The 20,586-nt window shown below is 36.9% G+C and overlaps 1 protein-coding gene across 1 annotated transcript in view; it reads right to left on the reverse strand.

The window, feature by feature from the left end:
- VWA8 (von Willebrand factor A domain containing 8) overlaps window positions 1–20,586 on the reverse strand; it is a gene marked incomplete at its 5' end in the record, with an annotated part of 200,290 nt that overhangs the window by 63,720 nt on the left and 115,984 nt on the right. Inside the window, 8 exons of the mRNA XM_082496817.1 lie at window positions 1,241–1,350; window positions 1,989–2,114; window positions 2,214–2,278; window positions 2,758–2,874; window positions 9,063–9,265; window positions 10,566–10,704; window positions 11,605–11,713; window positions 19,860–20,011. Coding sequence (XP_082352943.1) covers window positions 1,241–1,350; window positions 1,989–2,114; window positions 2,214–2,278; window positions 2,758–2,874; window positions 9,063–9,265; window positions 10,566–10,704; window positions 11,605–11,713; window positions 19,860–20,011 — 1,021 coding nt within the window. The remainder of the gene's footprint in view (window positions 1–1,240; window positions 1,351–1,988; window positions 2,115–2,213; window positions 2,279–2,757; window positions 2,875–9,062; window positions 9,266–10,565; window positions 10,705–11,604; window positions 11,714–19,859; window positions 20,012–20,586) is intronic.

Consider the following 20,586-nt stretch of genomic DNA (forward strand, 5'->3'; position numbering starts at 1 on the left):
CTGGACGATTTGGAAAAAAAGTGGAGAGGGGATATGATAACTTTTGAGATTGGAAGAGAAGAAAAAAAGATAACAAAGGATAAAAATAGCACAAAAAGCATGCAGCAATAAACTGTCCACAAATACTTTGAGACTGGAAATTATAATAACGTTTCTCCCCATCTGAGGAATGATACTCTATAATGGTTTCTAAATAAGGTAGTAAGAGGAAGGAAACTACTGTGCTCTGATGGAGCTTGATAAGTTGATAGAATAAACTGTGCAAGAGATAAAAAGGATCCTAGATACTTAAGCTGTGGTTAGAGTCTTTGGTATCCAATTTGTTTCTGTTTGTGTAAAATAAGCTGTATTTGTTATTTGTTAATAACATTTGCTTGTATCATGTTTACACTATGTTAATCTCATTCTTCATACTTAGGCTAGCCACAAGGACCAGGATGAAACTTTCTCCCTCTTTAACAGGTATAAAGTTGTTTCTCTATTTTTTTCCTCTGTCTCTCTGAGACACACTGGAGACAGACCAAAGCCTATAAACTGTTAGGTGGGATGCACGTGTACTTGCAGTGTTATTAAATCAGGTAGACTAAGGATTATGTGCACCGTGATCAAATGCTCAGGGTTGAGAATGTCATCGGATCTGAAGACAGGGAGATCTTACCAGGCAGAATGATGACCACTGGAGATTTCTGCTGCCTTCTGTAGATAAAGATATACCTCAATGCCTAGCACCATCTGGGAATTTTATTGAAAAAATTCCCCCTATGTTTTAACACAAGTGTGAGGGTCTCCTGAACACTCTCTGCAGAACTTTAGAAACTGTGATTTCTGTTCTGTTCTAACAGTAGGTCTTTTGTATTTTTATGTGTTGGGAAATGTCTTCTAGCTCATCTGCGTGTGCGTAACAGACCTGCAACAGCATACAGACTGGACTCATCAACATATTTCATCTTTTTCATTCTGTATGCTTGTACGTTTCCTGAAAGTCCATGACTGAGGGTCTTAAATGTTGCAATGAAACAAAGATGTGTTGTTCAAACAACCTGGAGTTTGAGTGTGGAATTTGCCATGTTTTGTGAAAAGTTATTATTAACCAAACATGATAAGGTGAGGACAAAAAGAGAATCAAGAGAGAAGGTTACCCAGACCTTTAAAGAGCCTTGTTTGTGCAGCTGCAAACACAGAAATGATTTAATAGTAATAATAAAAAAAAAAAAGAACAAGCCAAGCTTGCATTCAATACCCGTTGTTAAGCCAAATCCCATGTCAGCTGGCTCTTCACTCAAGGCATACAGCTGGCAAACCTCACTGTCTTCACCTTCCATATGGGCACGCTTGGTTAAAAGAAATTTCCTGTAAAGGATACACGTTTATAATAATTCCTGATTAAGCTTGTAACTCTAAACAAGGACTTTTATCTTCTGAAACAGCAAAACATTCTACATTTATATAAACAAGCTTATCATCACCTTTTGCTAAAACTAAATATGATTTACCAAACATCAGTGAGAGAGAAAGGGTAAGCCAGCAAGTGGCAGATTTGTCTTCTGGTAACTATTTACACACTTTTATTTGCTGTGCATTTATAAAAATAAGACAGGAGAGTAATATTTGTTTCACGTGACCATGAAAGTAAAGCAAGCAGACACTAACTCTGGACGATGTGGCTGTATTTCCAAAGCTAGGTCCACCAACATTCTCATTTCTAAAGATCACTACCACTTCAGTAAAACCAGTATTAACATGCATACAACCAAAGCTAGTCTAGATTTTCAGAGGCATGAATTTAGGCAGACATATCCTGTTCAATTCCTACTCTAAAAGCCAACCTGCACTTTCACCAGAGCAAATATGCATCTTAAACACAACTGTTTAAGGCTAGCCACTCTCACAAAGTGAAAAAACAACTCTGAGACCAAGAGTGAAACTCCTGAACATAAACCAGACACAAACAAGAAATAGTGGCATCAGGAAAACTAGGCTTAACTAACCGATTTGTTTCGTTTTCCACCAAAAGCCACCGGTCTTCAGCCGCCAGGAAAACAGATTTCAGACTGATTGGAAGCGAGATGGTATGAGTTTGACCCTCTAATACATCCAGTACAATAAGGCAGTTTCTGTAAAATTCGAAGCCAAGAAAAGAATAATCATATAGGCATGTACACGAGGAGATCTGTTATAAATCAATGTAATACAAAGATATAATTTATTCTCACCCTGCTTCTTTGTAGAACACCAGCCAGTTTTTGTGTGAAAACTCTCGGCACATTTTGTAATTGCTCTGTATAAAAACACATCATACAGCAATTAGTGTTTGTTAGATTCGTCCCAGTGAGTTTCCCTGACTGTCCTAAAATTGTACTATATTTTTCCTTTATTTAGAATAATCCACGTATGTATTACCTCTCAAAATGCTATCTAGTCTGCCTTGACCTAAGTCATATAGCTGCATCATAATTGAGTTCATTATTTTGGATATAATCCCTTGTAACAAAATGTTTTGTTATTCCCATTTCTAGCTCCACAGAGGGATATTTTAAAGATACATATCCTCAGACAATAGAACTTATTTATACCTTTCATATCACTATTCCATAGCAATGCTATTTCATGTTTAAAGCATTTAAACATACATAAAAGTAATTAATTAAGTGCTTGGGCTGTAAAACCAGAAAGATAAACGATCCTGGGGCAGTTTTTCCAATATTGAGCTTTGATTTTAAAAAACCCAGTATAATAGAGGCAGGTACTATTCCTTACCATCTCTTCTTTGTTGCTCCACCAAGATGTTCTCTTAGGAGACTCTTGAGCATCTGGTAAGAGCAAAAGTCGGCGAAGAGCACCATTGTTTGTATCCAGCAACAACACAACATTGCTCTGTAAATGAAAAGCAGATCCATGTACATCTCAAGCCCATTTAAGAGACTACAACAAATCTATCTATCTGAAGCCCTTTTGCAACTCTAGCAACTTAGGACATTTTGAAAAGATGATCTAGACTTTGTTGGAAAATGTAGGCTGAATCTTCTTCATTCATTTCACAGCTCATGAAGAAATTTAATTGTAGAGGTTAAGTACGTGCAAAAAAGGCTGGAATGATATTTCAGTTTTTCCATAATGTTTTATCTATACATCTCACATTCACTTGTACATAAGCTCTAGGAACTAGACTAGTATGGTTTACATGTCCAAGCTGTAGTCAGCTACATGTGAGAGAGTTATCAGTTTTGTTCTGTCAAGTCACTAAAATACATCATTTCAGTTTTTATATTTTCTTAGCATTCCTCTAAAGTAGCCACTACTTAAGTTACACTGAAGGTCACTGGGGAGAGAAGAAATGGCTACAAGTTCATACTTATGATACCATGGAGCTTATTAAATACCCCAGTGCGTGACAATCCTTCTGCAACCTGCACACTCATACAGCTTACAAGGTCAGAGGTAGGACAGCTGTTGGAGGACAGCGGGATGATTCGAGGATGGAGATCAAAAGCAGACAGGATACTGAACAGAGTGGTGCAAGCGTCCTCCACATATCACATGTGAAAATATTGTATGCTAAATATTGAAATTCAGATTTCCCAGTTTGTTACTCAATGCCCCACAGTCCACTCATGATGTCAAATGATGGGGGACATTTTAAATGCTTTTTTTTTTTTTTTTTTTTTTTTTCACAAAGTACTTAATTAAGAATTCAAGAGAACAATCATTCAGGGCTAACCTTAACTGCAACAAATGAAATTTAAAAGGTACAAAAGAACAAGTTAATTAAGCCTTGGGTTGAATTTTTTGTTTGCCATTCAAGGAAATGTTAGGTTCTGCAAGGACATTAGGTTCTGCAAGGACTTACTAAAAGTAAACTGCCTACGTACATCATCCGCAATAACGCATGATGGACGTTAAGGGAGTAAAACATAAATTTCCACAAATTCTCATAAATAAAACAAATACAAACATCTGAGTCACAGTGGTTTTGTTCTTTTTAGGTATGCCTCATACTTTCACTAGGATTATTCGGGAGAATTAACTTTATTTAATAATGATAATAATGGGAAGCTAAATATGGTAAAGCATTTAAAATATTACCATGTTATTTGGAGCATTTGGGAATTTCAGCTAGAGTTCAGTACCTCTAAAAAAAGAAGTTTGCTTATGTATGACAAACCAAAATTACAGAAATGTGGTTCAGGAAAAAAAAAATAGGGCATTTGCTTTAGATTTTGGTTTCCTGCCATATTTTATTTATATAATTCTGCAACAGCACCTCTGAACCAAAGCGATGCATTAGCCTTCCACGTGAGATAAAGAACACATATGAATCAATTACATTCCTCCAATTAGCGTTAAATTTATGAGAGCAGTTGGTAATATAAAAAGCCTCTCTACTCCACCCCTTTTGATGTTAATGGTTTCCTTCTGTGCTAAGTGACTGATGTATATTCTGTCTGTGTTTAAGAATAGATTTTTGCGTCACTTGCGAACACATCCAAGAGCAGCTTTGGCAACTCTTCAAGTGGGCTGGGAAAAGACGTTGGTGTGCAATTCCGCTGTGTTTGTTCTTGACTGGGAGAAAAGTAACCTTTGGGTGACCTCCCGACCCTGATGTCTGGAATTCCAAACTCTGGACAGATGCAATAACCAATCTCATGAAGTGGTGTGCCTTTATTTTTAGTTACTGCAAAGTTTCCCTTTCCTTACTGCTGTTTTTATTTTAGCCAGCATTTTCCTCTTAAAAGTCCTTAAACCAAACAGGGCTGTGATTTCACTTTGCTGGTATGGGAAGCTGTTCCTTATGGTCTTGCAGACAGAGAGAAGAGTTGGGGAAGGAATACACACAAATTTCAGAGTGGGACAGTACAAACAATTCAGTTTAACCCTCTTGTATTCTTCTCCCTGTACTCACTCCCATAGTTTTGTTCTCTTCTGCCCTTCATGCTTACGTCCCGAGCAAGCAAGCTTGCAGACGCAGATGGTCCTTAGCTGTCAGCTTCAGATGAGGCTGATCCTTAGCTTGGCAGGGTAACCCCTCTGTACCTCTCCTCGCCTCCTGTCCCACGAGCACTTTTCTATTAGTGCCACTCAAGGACCTCGAGTGATACACACATTAACAATCCTGACGCTGTAAATATTAGGCACAGATATAGACATATCATATTGTTCCTTGGGTTCAAATGAAAAAAAAAAATCTGTTGAAGAATTTATAGCTTTGGGCTCAAACCACCATGCTTTCAGAGGTGGGAAATGTACAAAAGCAGATTACTGGTGTTCCAACTAATGTGAGTGGTATCTTTGAGATGATTTGGGAGACTTGATTGTACTAGAAGTTTCAGGGAACTGAGAACAGCAAATAGAGATATAAGCTTTGTGCTTACAGAAAAGTCTTCACCTTTTCTATAGAAGGTGCGCACATTTCTATATAAACACACCTTTTCTTTTCTACAAGGTGTGCTTACAGAAAAGGGAAGTCTTTTATATGATCCAAAAAAAGGAACATTTAATAATGCCAACTAGTTTTTGAAGAAAATACACCCTTCCTTCTGAACGCATACATCAGAATGTTATGGTTTCAGACTATGGACTAGAGGTTTCAGACGTTACTGAAACCTACATTCAGATGTAGGTTGCAGGTTCTTCCATTCGGAAGTCCCCACTTGTGTTTCAGGGCAGATCAAAAACTGTTAAAAGAAAGTCTTCATTTAAAAGGGGTCTGCCACCTTCTACATGTAGTGAGCGAGGTGGATCTCTGTGTCAGCTGCTGTGCCACAGACTCTCTCGCGCCATTGCTATATGAGAGCTTTGACAAAGAGCTCCAGTGGCACGTGGGATAGGAAAAAGCACTTCCCTCCCTCCCTCCCTCCCTACCCCACTTCCTGACCGAGATAGACAAAAGCAGAGTTAAAGGATGCTGGCAGGACACTGCCTGGGCAAAGCTCATTGTGCTCCCTCAGGCAGACTGTAGGTTACTCTGTCCGTCCAGTTGTAGCCTTTCAACAGTGCAAACTTGTTGTATGAAAAAATGGAAGTGTGCAGTTAATTTGTATGCAAATCAATTCTCCACGTGCATTTTCCTCCTATAATCTCATATTAAATCATGCATAAAGTTCTCAAAATTCTTTTCAGGCTGTATTTGCTCTCCTCCTGAGCTGTAAAAGCAATAGGTGCAGAAAGAAAAAGGTACGTGAAGTAGGCAGGCATGAAGTTTTATAGGAAATAGAGGTATGCCCTGAAGTACTCTTGGGGAGGAGAGTGCAGAGGCATTGCTGCTTTGAAACGATGAATGCCATTCCCACCTTATGAGGAAATGACTTGAGATTTCTGAACAGTCTTTTCAAAGTCTATCAGCTTAGTCTGAACGAAAAGATAGAGTCAAAACAGGCTGCGCTCACCGAGACCAATAGCCACCACAAGGAAGAGAATCATCTACTCTTTCTTCCAAGAAGATGTAAAGGTGGCTTAAAAGCAGATAAATCTCTGGTTTGTGCTATTAAGTTAAATCCCTGAGGAGTTTAGTTTTAGTAAAATTTTATTTAAAAGGACAGGAAGGAATGGTGATTTTTCATTTTATTTCACTGGAGGGCTCTATTGAATCCAGATGGATGTCATCTGGGAAATAAATCACACAAGCTTATTTGAAGAGCCACAATATCATCTTCTCATCCTTTCCAATAAGTTTATCATCTGTTTAAAATTGTTCTTTTTTATAACTTAGTCAGAAACATTATTCTCCAAAGACCTTTACTAAAACAAAATATTGGGAAAAACCTTTACCTTTTGGTATTGTCTAATTAATGGATTATATTATTTACAAAATTTCAGCTGTCCAGTGGACTACTTTTTATTTAATGAATCCAACTTCTTATTTCTACAAATACTGTTAATACTTCCTGGTCTTGCAAGTACACGTGAGTGAACCTCTAAAGCATCACATACACCATTTACACCACTTGTTTTTCTTGAAGATCTGTTTGATGCACCCCGAGGCCCAAGTAGCTAACCCTTGGAGCCTTGCCCAAAGTACAGATGTGCCACTAATCTACTTTCTTAACATGTGAATGCTGCAAATTCTGAGCTTACGGCTGCCAGTGACCTTAGTACACCTGAAGGCAGGCATCTTGACTATATGTCAAGGCTCCTTCTGTAGACAGTGGAAAGAGAGAGGCACCTCCAGAGGGCAATTTACCATGCTCTACATTAGCTGTGATGAATTGGTCTTGCAGATCACCTTTATCCTCCCAACAGATACAGAAAGTACTTGGATGATTAGCTTAGACTATATGCTTACCTTCTAACATCAATAATAATGGATTTAATTTCATATACAGCAATATCCACCTCATTTCACAGGTGCACAAAGGAAGCACATGATTTTTCCATGGCTCCATTGCGGAAGAGTTGGGAATAAAACCTAAGGTCTATGTGGAAAAATTAAACTGCTTGAGAATCCCTCTTTAGATTCAGTGGGAACTGAAAATGCAGAGATCCTAACATGAGCCCTAACGTAAGGAATCAGAATCATTGAATGGCTTAGCTTGAAAGGGATGTTGAAGACCATTGAGATCCAACCCCCCTGACATAGGCAGGAACACTTCCCACTAGACCAGGTTGCCCAAGGCCACATCCAGCCTGGCCTTGAACACCTCCAGGGATGGGGCCTCAACAACCTCTCTGGGCAACCTGTTCCAGCACCTGACCACCCTCAAAGTGAAAAATTTCTTCCTAATGTTTAATCTAAACCTGCCCTCTTCCAGTTTAAAGCCATTCCCCCTTGTCCTATCACTACATGCCCTAGTAAAAACTCCTTCCCCAGGAAGGACAGTAGTGGCTATGAAGACCACAACAACAGCATTCTGCAAGACAACTGCATAGGCAATCACCACAAGCAGGTAATTTGAGAATCATATTTTCTCCAGTTGGCATTGGAAAGTGTCCAAGGCAAAGCTAAAGAAGGTATAGGCAGTCCTACTAAAGGCAGAAGAATTGTGTTTCTCATAAGGCATCAAGCTTAACAGTAGTGTTTGAGACCAGAAAGTGGTGTCATCACTTGACAAATGTTCCTGGAACAACAGTATCACAGAGACACTACTTATGAAATGACTGAAAACTATGTAATACCCCAACTCAATGTAGGAAAGGTTCTTTTTGATCAGAGTCTCTCACCTACTGAAAAATGGGCAGATGAAATTCAGAACAACAAAAGGAAAAGGAAAAACCAACCAACCATGATGACCGGATTAAACGCCCATGTCAAACCACTATGACTGGTAGGTAACATAATAAACTATTATTAAAATTAAAAAACAAACAGCAGCAGCACTGTATCAACTGTTGTCTATTCCCATTCCTGGGCAAAGAAGTTTTGAATTGGAAATGTTCCAATCAGTTCACTGATAGTAATGGAAAGTGCAAAGTATGTGGAAAGTATGCAATACTTCAAAAAAAGGATTCGAGTCAAACCAACACTAAAGTCGTAAGTGGTTCTAAATTTGCATTGCTGATACACTTGATGTCAAGGCTTACATAGTCTTCTTTCTAGTCTCTGTACTTCAGATGTTACAGAATGAGAAATATCAAGATTCACAAAACAAATAAAAAAATACAAGCAGAATTTTACTCTGTGACTCATAAAATGTCTCATATACTATTTGAAAAGTAAAAAGGGGACTAGATCAGAGCAGAACTTAAGTTCACAACATAAAACAGCTTACTCGGTACTTTGCATTTAGCAAACATAAGCTGCTTTACTGAGATTCCTGAACTCATCTCACTATCTCCCTTTCTCCCATGAAGGCCAATCTCCCTCTATCAGTAAGAGAAATAAGATAAGCAGGTAGAACTCAGTTTCAAGAATGCAAAAGGACATTGTCCAGCTAAAAAAGTGCAAGAGGAAAATCTCCATATAAAAACTAAAGTTGAAGGCAACTCCCAAGATAGTGAAAAAGAGAAAATTCAGAAGGGGGTAGGCATGTCCAGGCTACTTCCATAGAGGTAGACTCCTCAGTGATCCTACCCTTATGATACTACTTTGCTCATCACTAAACATTTAGCTGCATTTGAAATTTTATTACCTCCTCTTCATGTAGAACCACTTGACCTTTGAGTGGATTTCCCAGCGGTGCAACAGTCACAAAAGGTTGCCAGACACTTCCAACTGTTCTTGGGAAGAGGTCATAAAGATCCACAAAGTATCCACTCTTACTAGAAATGTTCATGAAGTACAAGGAAACAGGATTGCACGTGGCAACATAAAGAACATTTTCAGCTTCCTCTTCTGAAATAAAAAAATAAAATTAATGAAAGGCTCCTGCTATCATGCATTACTCTTCTGGAAATATATACGTAATAAAATCAGCAGCTGACAGAGCGAAATGTATAGCAAAATTACCACCATTGACACAGGAAAATAAAGAAAGAAACGGTATCTTGATACTAACTAAAAATTAACAGGCGGAATCTTGCCACAACACTTTTAACTCTTTAAACAAGTAGTCCACGGCACATTTGTGTAGACATGACTGTAGTGTCTGCCAGCTGCTAGTATACACAAAATCTGTCCAGATGTTTCTGTTTAGAAACTTGGTTCTCCTTCCTTCTCTACCTCATCCTCCCTTTCAATTAATATATTTAATACTTAAACAAGGGATGAAACTTCTTACAGAACTTTTCACATATAGCATCTTCCTGATTGATTTCAGACAAATTCTTAAAATCAATCCAAACCCATGTAATTTCTGGTTTGCTGTCATAGAACTTTGTTAATGTATTTGAAACTATGGCTACAGGCAGAAACAGCAGCATTCCAGTACTGATCATTAACGATCTATTTATAATACACAATAAAGTTTAGACGTGTTTAATGATGAACCCTAAAAACATTTATGAATATTCCCAATAAAGCAATTCACTTTGGAACATAAGTAGTATAGGTAACTAAGGCAGGCTTGATCCAGTGAGAAAGAATTTTAATCGGTAAAGCACAGGGAAAAAAAAGCACAGCACTCTGCAACTTACAAGATTTGTATTAAAACGGAATTAACCTAGAGAGAGAGGAAAACTCAAGGAACCATTTTTCTGAAGCAATACAGTGTCGAACACTGAAAACTAGACAGACTTGCAATTTTGTGGCTGTGTCCTACTTTAATTATATATCCTTCTCTTAGTCTGAGAAGAATGCATATCCTTACAAAGACCACGTTTCAGTGAAATTATGCTCCCATTTCAGTGGCTGATTATTTTTTGTATTTCATCTGGTGTTACAAAAAAGTGCAAAAAGATAAATTCTTATTCCGCTACTCCACTCCTATACTCCATATCCTCCATTCCTGTATTCAAATTCTTAGTATTATTCCTATACTCCATTGCAAACATAGCCAGAAACACACACTATTGTAAATACACTGAAGTGGTGTTATTATACTTAGAATCCCTCAAATTGCCCTTTTATATTCCACCACTGGTTATCAGCAAGCACTTACGAAGTCAACAGCCTAGTTCTTCCTCATCTCTAGGATATTTCATGTATTTATAAAATTGGGGATCATTACAAAAGTTATTAGTTTTTCTTACCGCACCTTTTGTTACCGTGACATCGCAAACTAAGTTAACTTCACCCAAAGGCAGTGTCCAAAAAGCGAGTTCTTCTGTAAAACTGAGGGATCTGGCTTCATGTCGCTCCAGTGGAAAGCCTTGAATATTTAAGTACACAGGGCCCTAAAACAAATTATAACAATGAGAGCTTGCTAAAATATTTCACTCACCGTTCTTTATGGAAATCTAGAAGTCCTTTTCAAGACTGTTAATACTATTAACAATTGAAACAGACTAATTGCTAAATAAATATAAGGGAAAAGGAAATGCTTTTCTGGAAGCTGTCTGAATGTGCACACTACCATCCTCTTTACAGTACAGAAACCATCATGCCTTTCCTCTTTAGTCTTCTATTGGTATGAAACTATGACTGCTCAGTGGTATGAAGGAGGTATCATGTTCTGATAAAACACAGTCCATACAAGGAAAACATCAGAATATTTTTGTTTCAAGAAGTTCAACAGCAATTTCTTATTATATAAAGTTTAAATCTCACCCCTACATCACATTAGCAGTTCAAGTTTTTCCTTATTCACTGGAGTAATAATTACTGAAGTTAAGCCAAGAACTCAAAGCTGAAAAGGACTTAGAAGCTTTGGTTGCAGGTCAAATTGTGCCAAAGGTTCAGATTCAAACTTGGCAGTGCCAAAGACCCATAAGAATTCAGCTGCATGCAAAATAGAAACAGAAAACAGCTTTCTTTTCAGTCTCTGATCTTATCAAAAAATTGAGATCTGAGGCCTGAAACGGGCCACCTCCAAGCATCCTACAAAGTTCCTTCAAATATGGTATTTTCAATATCCTTATAAAAACCTGTTTTCAAGAAATTCTGACCAAACTTACTGATTTTAAAGCACATTTCACATTTTTCTAGTCAGAATAAAAAACCCAAGAGCAGGTAACAAGGACCATGCTTTGTATATATATACTCTTTCCTGAAGAAATTAGTCATAGTTCAGATTCTTCACGTCCCAATACATAAAAACAGTATTATATGAATTAAAAAAAAAAAAAAAGACAAACCTTTACATCTATTTTTTGAGTTTCTGTTGGACACAGCAGTTTCTGTTGTGCATTCCCCGGCTGATCGATTTTCCAGTAGCCCATAAATTTATGATCTGGTAATGGCAGTCTGTCAAATAATGTAGGAACAAACGAATTTTTACACTCATTAACCAGCAACTGATATGGAATAAATCATTTAAACAACAACTGTATTTTTTCCAAAGAGACATATCTGAAGATTCTCTTGAAGAAAACACTTCCTCACTAAAATATTTCATTTCTTTTACATTTCAAATCACAAAAATTTTAGCCTTCTGGAATACTAATACAGTCACAACCTAAAAAGCATCATAAAAGAAGAAGCAATTCACGTAACATGGCCTCAAAAGGAAAACTTTTCCAGTCTGAATTATTTGAGATATGTAATAAAATATATCCAAACCATCTCTTGCTTTGCTTTATTGAGATCAGGTAGGGTGTGACAGTACCACTTAAAGGAACTCCTGTCAGTGGCACACTCATCTAAATGAAACAGCGGAATAAGCACAGTAAACACTGTGGCAAGTTAATCATGCAATAAAAGTTCAGTTAATTATTCCATATATTTTGCCACTGACATGAACTCAGGCAAAAGAATACAGCCATGAGAGTATTCCATTGCCTTTTGGTGAGTACGGTCTACAGAAAGGATGGGGACATCTCCAAAAGCCTCAATTGCCTTGGTCTAATTTCTTCATTTCTGTACCTTTTATTTAGGGAAGAAATATATGGACTGCAGCAAAACTTTCTATTCTATAGGAATAGAAAATGCTGGTGTATGACAAAGTAGCTTGACAGCAAAATAGGGACAACACAATTTTCATTTCTTTCCTCTGAAGTGATTTGCAACAACTGAAATCAGGTTGATTTTGTTAATTGGCATGAATACCTTCAAGCTAATGAACTCATCTCTTGGTTTCTTTTATTTGGGATCAGTTGCTCCTAAAGAGACCTCATATTAAAACTATATTCTGTGTTACACACTGTTGCACATTATTGTACAGCTACAGGACCTGGCAAGAGAACAGAAGACATTCCTTCTCCCGGTCTCTATAAATATCTCCAGAGTCTATTTTAAGGAAGATTAGACTGTTTGTTAAAAGTCTGTACATGGTCTCTTCTGTCCTGTCTGATGACACTCATTCCTACTGTTACAATTATTTCCTCTCTCCTCACCGACCAACCTGGCCCCTCTAGATATCAGAGGTCTGTTTCATTTCTTCTTGATATTCTTTTCAGAATGAGAAGGGATCCCAAATCAAAAAAACTCGGTTGAACTATATGTATGAATCTTGGGGAATTTTAATTTTACTTTCATCCCACTGGAAACTTAAAGGAAAATTCAGGGAATGAACGCTAATATCCTCTAATCTTTGCAACTCATGCAGGAAAGCTGTATAAACATTTCTTACTGGTATATTGACACCAAATCTCAAGCAACCTGGAGAAGCCGGTAGTCACAGGTAGAGAGTCACTCAGCCCCCATCCCCATTCTGCGTTTGGACTATCTGCCAAGGCAGTCAGATAGCCAAAGACACTTTTTGCAAACAGAATACGGTTTGGATGCTATAGATCATCAGTGCTGACAGACAAACACCCAGCTGCCAGCAATATGCCAGTGGGGCACGTAATGAGAAAAGTGCATCTCATTAGTTCCCTCTCAAAGAACCAGTAGAGTCTTCATTGCCTGTTTGTTGCCTAGTTAAGAGTATAAACAGATACCAATGTTTGAAGAGTGATTTATTCTGCCTCACTTCAGTTTGCTTTTTTCCATTCTTTACACCTAGCTAGTCTAGCCAGATTCTTCCCAAATTAAGAAGAGAAATTAAGCCAGACTCAAAAAAAAAAAAAAATGTGAGCACAATGTATTGTAGATTACAAAATTCAACACCTTTAGGAAAAAAAAACATTCAGGATGCACTATTTCAATATACACACAATTCTTAGATAAATTTATTCATGCAGTCAGAAAATGGGCAAAGAGTAAAGTCACTAGACTAAACGTCAGTTTATCCATGAACTGGAATTTTACTTCAGGCTTTCATTTGGGTTTCAAAATGATTTGTTGGCAAAACGTTGGTTATGTCTTGAGCCAAAACTGTCTTGTGTGCAATAAGAAACTGGAGATTATTTTTTTTTGCTATGGTGACTATAAGTAGCATAATCTCTGATATGCCTATAATAAGCAATAATTGTTTCCCGTTAGCACAATGGAACATCAACTTCTACAAGGATTTGGATTTTGGTTTTAATTCCTAACACATTACTGCCATGGACAACATCCTAGAAATCAACGGGTTCACTTCTAATCACAAATACTTATTAAATTTTAAAACAAACCATATGTGAATAACCAGCTCTAACCAAATACTCTGCTTTATATAGCAACAGGATTACAGATTGCATTCCCAAAGAAACAAAACATTTCCACTCTGTTTCAGCTTTCTGGAGATTTGCTTTGTTAATAGTTCCTCTCTTCCCTCAGGAAAACTGATTTCTCCTTTCTCCTAGATTCTTGAGGTTTTGTTCTCTTTCCTGTTTCTGAATGACTTAGTTTCTCTGGGGCAGCAGACCAAGTCATCATGAATAGCAAATAGGAGGGAATAGGTAGACCAGAATTTAGTAATAAAACAGAAAGCAGAATTCATAATACAAAGTTATTTTCAGGAGTAATCGGGATCTTACTCTTCCAGGGCCTGACAATTCTTTTTTACTCCATCTCACTGTTATCTCTTACAACTCTGGCTTCACGAGTATTGAAGAAGCTGGTGGCATTAAAGGTGTTATAACCAGTCTGCGTCCTGAACAATTTTCAGGAAAGACTAAGGATGCAGATGGACTGAAACAACATGCCCATGCTGAAAATGTGGATACATCTTAACAGTTTTCCTCTAGTGAATATATACGATACAGTGAAGAACAGAGATTTTCTTTTCCCAGGACTTATAAGTAACAAGCAAGTTTTGAAAATAACTTGACAGCAGTAGTAAAAAGCTTCACAAGGTGCTCTTGCCATACTGCTGTATTTGAAATTAATTAACCAAATACTGTTTACATAAAAGGTAGCCAGAATATTATGGAAGTGCCACTACTGGCAAAAAATCTGCTAAGCCAAGAGATCTGATGAGTGTAAAAAGTGCAGTGGCTGGGTAAGAACAGTACTGAAACTCCACTGCTCTCTCCAGCTGGGGTGTAGAGAGCGATATGTGATTTTTGCTTTCCTCAAAAGCTGGAAAGGGTTTCTAGAACAGAAAAATTACACGACAGACTGCAGCAATCTTGTAAGAAAGCCAAGACTTAAAAGCAAGTTCTAAGAAATTATTCCTGATCAGTTCTTTGATTATGGATCTGTCAAAGCCTGCTGCTTCAGGAAAATTTAGAAATATTTTTTAATGTTAATTTACTCTTAATTTTACATCCTGGTTTTCTACAAGATCACTGCTGCCCATGAAATGGTTATATAAGCAGGTATTTTGTTTAGAAAATATGATTGCACAGGACCTACAGCTGATGGGGCAACTCTACAAAAAATTACTATTTAGCCTGATTTTCTTCATGCACAGCAGACTAAGGGGAGACAACCTGTCGAAAGATAATTCTTTAGTGGCTTCTGCTGATGGAAAACTTTTCAGTGTGACACCTACAGAACACAATTTCTTATCATTTGTATCTTTTTGATTTAGAAAATAAATTCACTTTAGGCTAATTAAAAGAAAAAAAAAAACAATACAAAAAACCCAAGCACCAAACAACTGTGTTCAAAAAGTCAACAGAACCCGCTTTATAAAGTGATTTATTTAGCTTTCTGAGAACGTACTGGAAAACAGCTACGAATCTTGTAAGACTGAAATTCCACTAAATGCAAATTCTCTACAGTCAGCTATGGTACTGGTACAGCTGTGGACATGAACTATGACAGGCAACAAAGCTGCTTAATACATGATCTTGTAAACCAGCTCAGTGCTGGCACAGAATGTATTATTCAAGGACCTCAGTAACAGCCTGTGCTCTGCATCTAGCTGAAGAGACTTCAATCCCACCTAACTTTTTTGGACTTAAGTAAGATATAGTTTGAAACCAGGAAAATTCCTTGCCAACCAGATCTCCATACTTTATTTAAACACCTTTCCATTAAAAATATAAGCAGTGGATATACAGAACAGTCTTATGTTAGGCGTCCCGTTCCCTGACAGTCAAGGGCAGACAACCTCCCACCCCACCCCCCCGGCTTCCCCTGCAAAGCGCAAGACAAACAAGAGACACATATGGTATGAGAAAGGTCCAATAATTAACTACAGATTACCTGGGGGGAAATAAAACAACAAAGAGTCTCAAGAGAAAATTAAAGCTGTTAAAATTTACATATTTATATTACATTTAAAAAAATCAGTTCATATAAAGTGAACATTCAAGTTATAGCAAGCACCTGCAAGTGGGCAGTGACAGGAGGAAAAATATGGCAATTTCATCAAGGATAAATGCCAGAATTAGAGCTGAATGCTGTTTTACCTAGGAATTGCAAATGGTCTGAACTGCGCACCAAAATGGCAGATTAACATGAGTTCAGACAAATGTGACATAACAGATGTCAATGGAAAAAACAACGTGTAATTGTACATAGAGAAAGATAATGAGTTAGTACAATGAGTAATCCATTTTACCCACTATGTCTTGGCAAAGCATCATACACAAGCCATCTGCTTTACACACAATACTGATAAAAATTATAAACTATTGAACAGGTGATACCAAGAGATACAGACAGTATCAGGATGTCATAACCTGACAATACTGAACATGTCAGTGCCTTGAAGAATGATCATGCTATTTGGGAAAAAAAAAAACAACAACAACAAACTGAAGGAAACAAAAAGCCCAAGTAAAGCCTTACTCTACACGTTTAATATATGATACTAACTTTGGAACTAAACGAATTAGCATCCACAAATTAATTTCTCTCTTGAAAACATGACTACTGCAAGAATTCTTTCCTAAATGATCATTAGACACCACCTAATCTTTCTTTCCAAGATTAGGAATATTAATTTCAGAGGCTAAGATAAAATTCCCATAAGGGTCACTGGTACCTTAATTACCGTAATACTGTAATTTCAGCTGGATACAACCCTCGAAGTGCCTTCTATTGAGACCGTGTTGTAGTGTGTTGCTCGTGTGTCTCATGCTTTTGTTCCTATGTTTACAGCAGTTATGTTTGAGCAGCAATTTAAATAATTCTTATTTATTCAAGTTTTCTTTTAGATTAAGTAATACGTGACAGACAGAATTCTCCAAAACTTATTAATAAATTAAAATAAAGATTCACAAATTGTTTGATCCAAGGAGAGTACCTATATAAAGGAGTCAGCATTTCAGCACAATGACTCTCCTGTCCTAGAATCTCCTGGAAATGCTTCTGTATCGCATCTATTACAGTTCTTAATTGTACAAGATTCGTATTCTTATCAATAGCAATGATTTTGCTGCAGGTATGACTAACATCCTCAGGCAGAACAGGTTTGGATTATTATCCTAGTTTTCATGTTACTTAGACATTTATTATGCTAGCCAGTAAGTCTTAGAAGTCTTGAAAACTAAGACTGGAGCACAGAAGTGAACCTCTGTGGGAGTACACTGTTGTTACTAAGACACTGTAGAAATCCCACCTAGTAAACCTTCAGACTGCCAACTTTTCAGAGACTATAAGCAGGTAGGAAAACAAGCTTAAAATTCACAAGTCAGAGAAACAATCTGAAAAAAATACAATACAATAAGAAAAGTGTAAACACAAAGGAACTTGATTACATAAAGGGAAGATGGGGTAAGTGCTATGCGGGGTTCTGCAGAAAGGATCTGGAGGTTCATGTTTAGAAAACTAGACACGAGTTAAATATTGCAAGAAATGAAAACATACTGAAATTTTTAAAAGGGACTGCTGCATGAAATACTTCCCTATCCTATACTCTGATACTACTTTACTCGGCTCTAGCAGAAACCAACCTGACTAGTTTCATGCACAATACTTAAAGACAGACACAAATGAAGTGGAGAGGGGAAGCATAAATGAAAAAGAACCAGAGGCCTTAAAAAAGGGGGAATATTGAGAGAACTGGATGTGTTTAGTCTAGAGATGACTTTCTAATGGCAAGGATATTTAGAAACAAGACTGACTTGCTTTGGGAGGTTATAGAACTCCATCTCTGAAGGTTTTCAGGTACGAATCAGACAAGAAGGTTTTAGATTAACTTGCATCTTTTCTGAAGGAAGCGGAATGGACTAGATTAGCACCACTATACTACTCTCAGATTCCTGGAAAATAATATAGAGGTGGTCAGTACTCTGGTTCTAAACATGGAGCAACTTTGGGAAATACCTTTTCTGGAGTGGTCCAAACACCATACCCAATTACCTCAATGCGTCCATCATGGGAGTTTGCAATATAGGCTGAAACAGATTTGGAGAGATTATCTAGATGTTCTTTTACCCCAAGGCAGAATCAACTGTGCCTAAACCATTCCTAAAAGATGTGTCTGTAACTCAAGGTGATCCACCTGTGGCTTACAAACTCCACAGGGTTGAATATCATGACTAACAGCAAGGCTTGTTTTGAAATGGAGCAGTGGGACAACCTGAAATGCCAGCTGTGGTGGATGCACGTGAGATACCAAGACCAAGACTGCTGGATCATCAGAGCCAGGTGGTCAGCTTAGTTGCAATCTTGCATAGTGAGATCTAAGAAAAAGTTGTTTTTATCAACTGCATGTGAACTGCTCCTGTAGTTCCTCCTCCTTTTAGCCTTCAGTGTATAGAGTATGTGCTCACAGCTGCCAGTCAAGTGAAGTTTTTGATGAGCCTCTTGTGGGGGTCTTGTAAGTCTGACATCCTTGGTGTAAGCAGCACTATAAAACCTCAGTGTTGGATTCAAAATGATCAGGTGATTATCCCTAATTCAATATGATCAGATTTTTCTTCTATCATCTTCTCACTTCTAGACTGAAGATTTCCCAATTACAGCAGTCTTTCTCTTATCTTTTCTAGACCTCTGATCTTTTCATTACTAAAGAGTCCTTTCTAATCCACCCATGTAGACCCACATCTAAACTTTTGAAAATTATATAAAGTACAATTTTCCCAAAAACTATGACAATCATAATTCTTTAAAACAGAAATTACCAAGTGACTTTTAGCAAAGAAACTATGGCCAGTTTCAAGTGTGTACTGTTAATTTGACAGACACCGTAGTTGCTCAAGTACTGGTTCCCTAGGCATGTAATTCTTCTGTCATCAAAATTAAAAGGTACACCACAGTCATTACACTGCCAATCTTCTTTTAATAGTTATATTTAGGGTGTTAGATATGATAACAGTGGTGCTCAAGCAGGAGAAACCTACACATGGACTACTAACATCATGACATCATATCATAAGAATTAGTCACTCCTCAGCAAATATAAAATATATATGTCCCATGGCAAACTCAATTTTCCATATATCCATAAAGCTTTCTTCATGAAAGGGAAATATTTGTTTCTCCATAAATAAATTATGTATTAGAGTTCAAGCCAGAGTAATTTTTTTAATTGCTTTTCAGTATGATCTGCCTAAGCCTGTTACATGTGAATTGTAGAAGAATGAGTTAAATTTGTTTCATAATTTAGTTTGACTAAAAAAAAAAAAAGCTATTTTGATTTTAACTTCAGAAAAAGTATATGGTGTATTATGTCAACTAGTAACGTCATTAAAGAATAACAATGATATACAGACACATACAGAAATGGTTCGTAGAGCTTACATGCATTGTCCTGTTCTGCAGAAGTATTTTTGTAGACCCTTTTGTGAGCACCAAAGAAAAAAATCCCAGTACCACTGAAGACAACTTATTTGGTTTGCTACTGATTTAAGTGATAAATAACCAGACAGAAATGTGTTGCAATTCAATCAAAAACACAGGAGAAGAAACAAGTATTTCCCTTTATTAATATATATCTGTTTACCATACAAGCTATCAATATGTACATGGACATTAAAGAGTAAATATTAGTAATAAGCAAATACTCTATCATAAAGTAATTTATATCATTGTAACTTATTTGGAGGAATATAAATTTGAACCAGAAGAGGATTGACTTCAAGTATTCCAGGTTGTTTTTAAATCAGTTAGCAGCAAGATAACACACTAAAAACCCAGTGATAATGAGAGACCTGTCTTCTTAATATATATCTTATGTTATTCTTACTCCTTGGCCAGCTGTACATTGGTCGGTTTCGCTCCAATAGGTATCCCATATTTGTGCAAAGTGTTGATTAATATTTCACGCATTTCGTTGTTGTAGGAGTCAAAGTCAAATACATTACGAACAACATTTGCCAGTCCTTCAGTTGGAAATTTCTGTGAAGAAACAAAGATCCCCAAATTTATTTTACTGAATATCTGTAAATTACAGCATATCATTAAATACTTCTAAAATGAATTGTTATAACAGTAACTTTGCTCAGCTTAGACAAGTGCTCATCTTTAAGTCTGTAGAATAAAGAAAGTACTTTGCTTAAAGTCAGAATGAAATTACTGACACCAAACCTGAATTAAAAACAAGAAGGAGATAATTACTAAAATATTCAGCATCATTCATGTTTTAAAGAATTGTTTGCATTACACACATAACAAGATTATGTAAGCACTGGAACATATAATTAAACATAGCCTGTATTTTTTAGATTTAGAACTGCTTTCTGCTAGCCATGAAGATGACGCGAATATATGTATTTGTAAAATTCAACTATACAATTCATATAAGAATTCTGAGACTTAATGCTGAATATAGAAAAGTGGAAGATACACTGCTTACTAAAAATGACTTTAGGTCATGATGGATTTTAGTAGAAGCAGAAATTCACTTCAAATTCACAAACATTTGTTTTCTTAGTGAAGAATACTACTTGAAATGTGATGTGTCCATAAAAAAA

The sequence above is a fragment of the Vanellus vanellus genome (genome assembly GCF_965231255.1).
Source record: "Vanellus vanellus genome assembly, chromosome: 1".
In the NCBI taxonomy this organism is placed as follows: Eukaryota; Metazoa; Chordata; class Aves; order Charadriiformes; family Charadriidae; genus Vanellus; species Vanellus vanellus.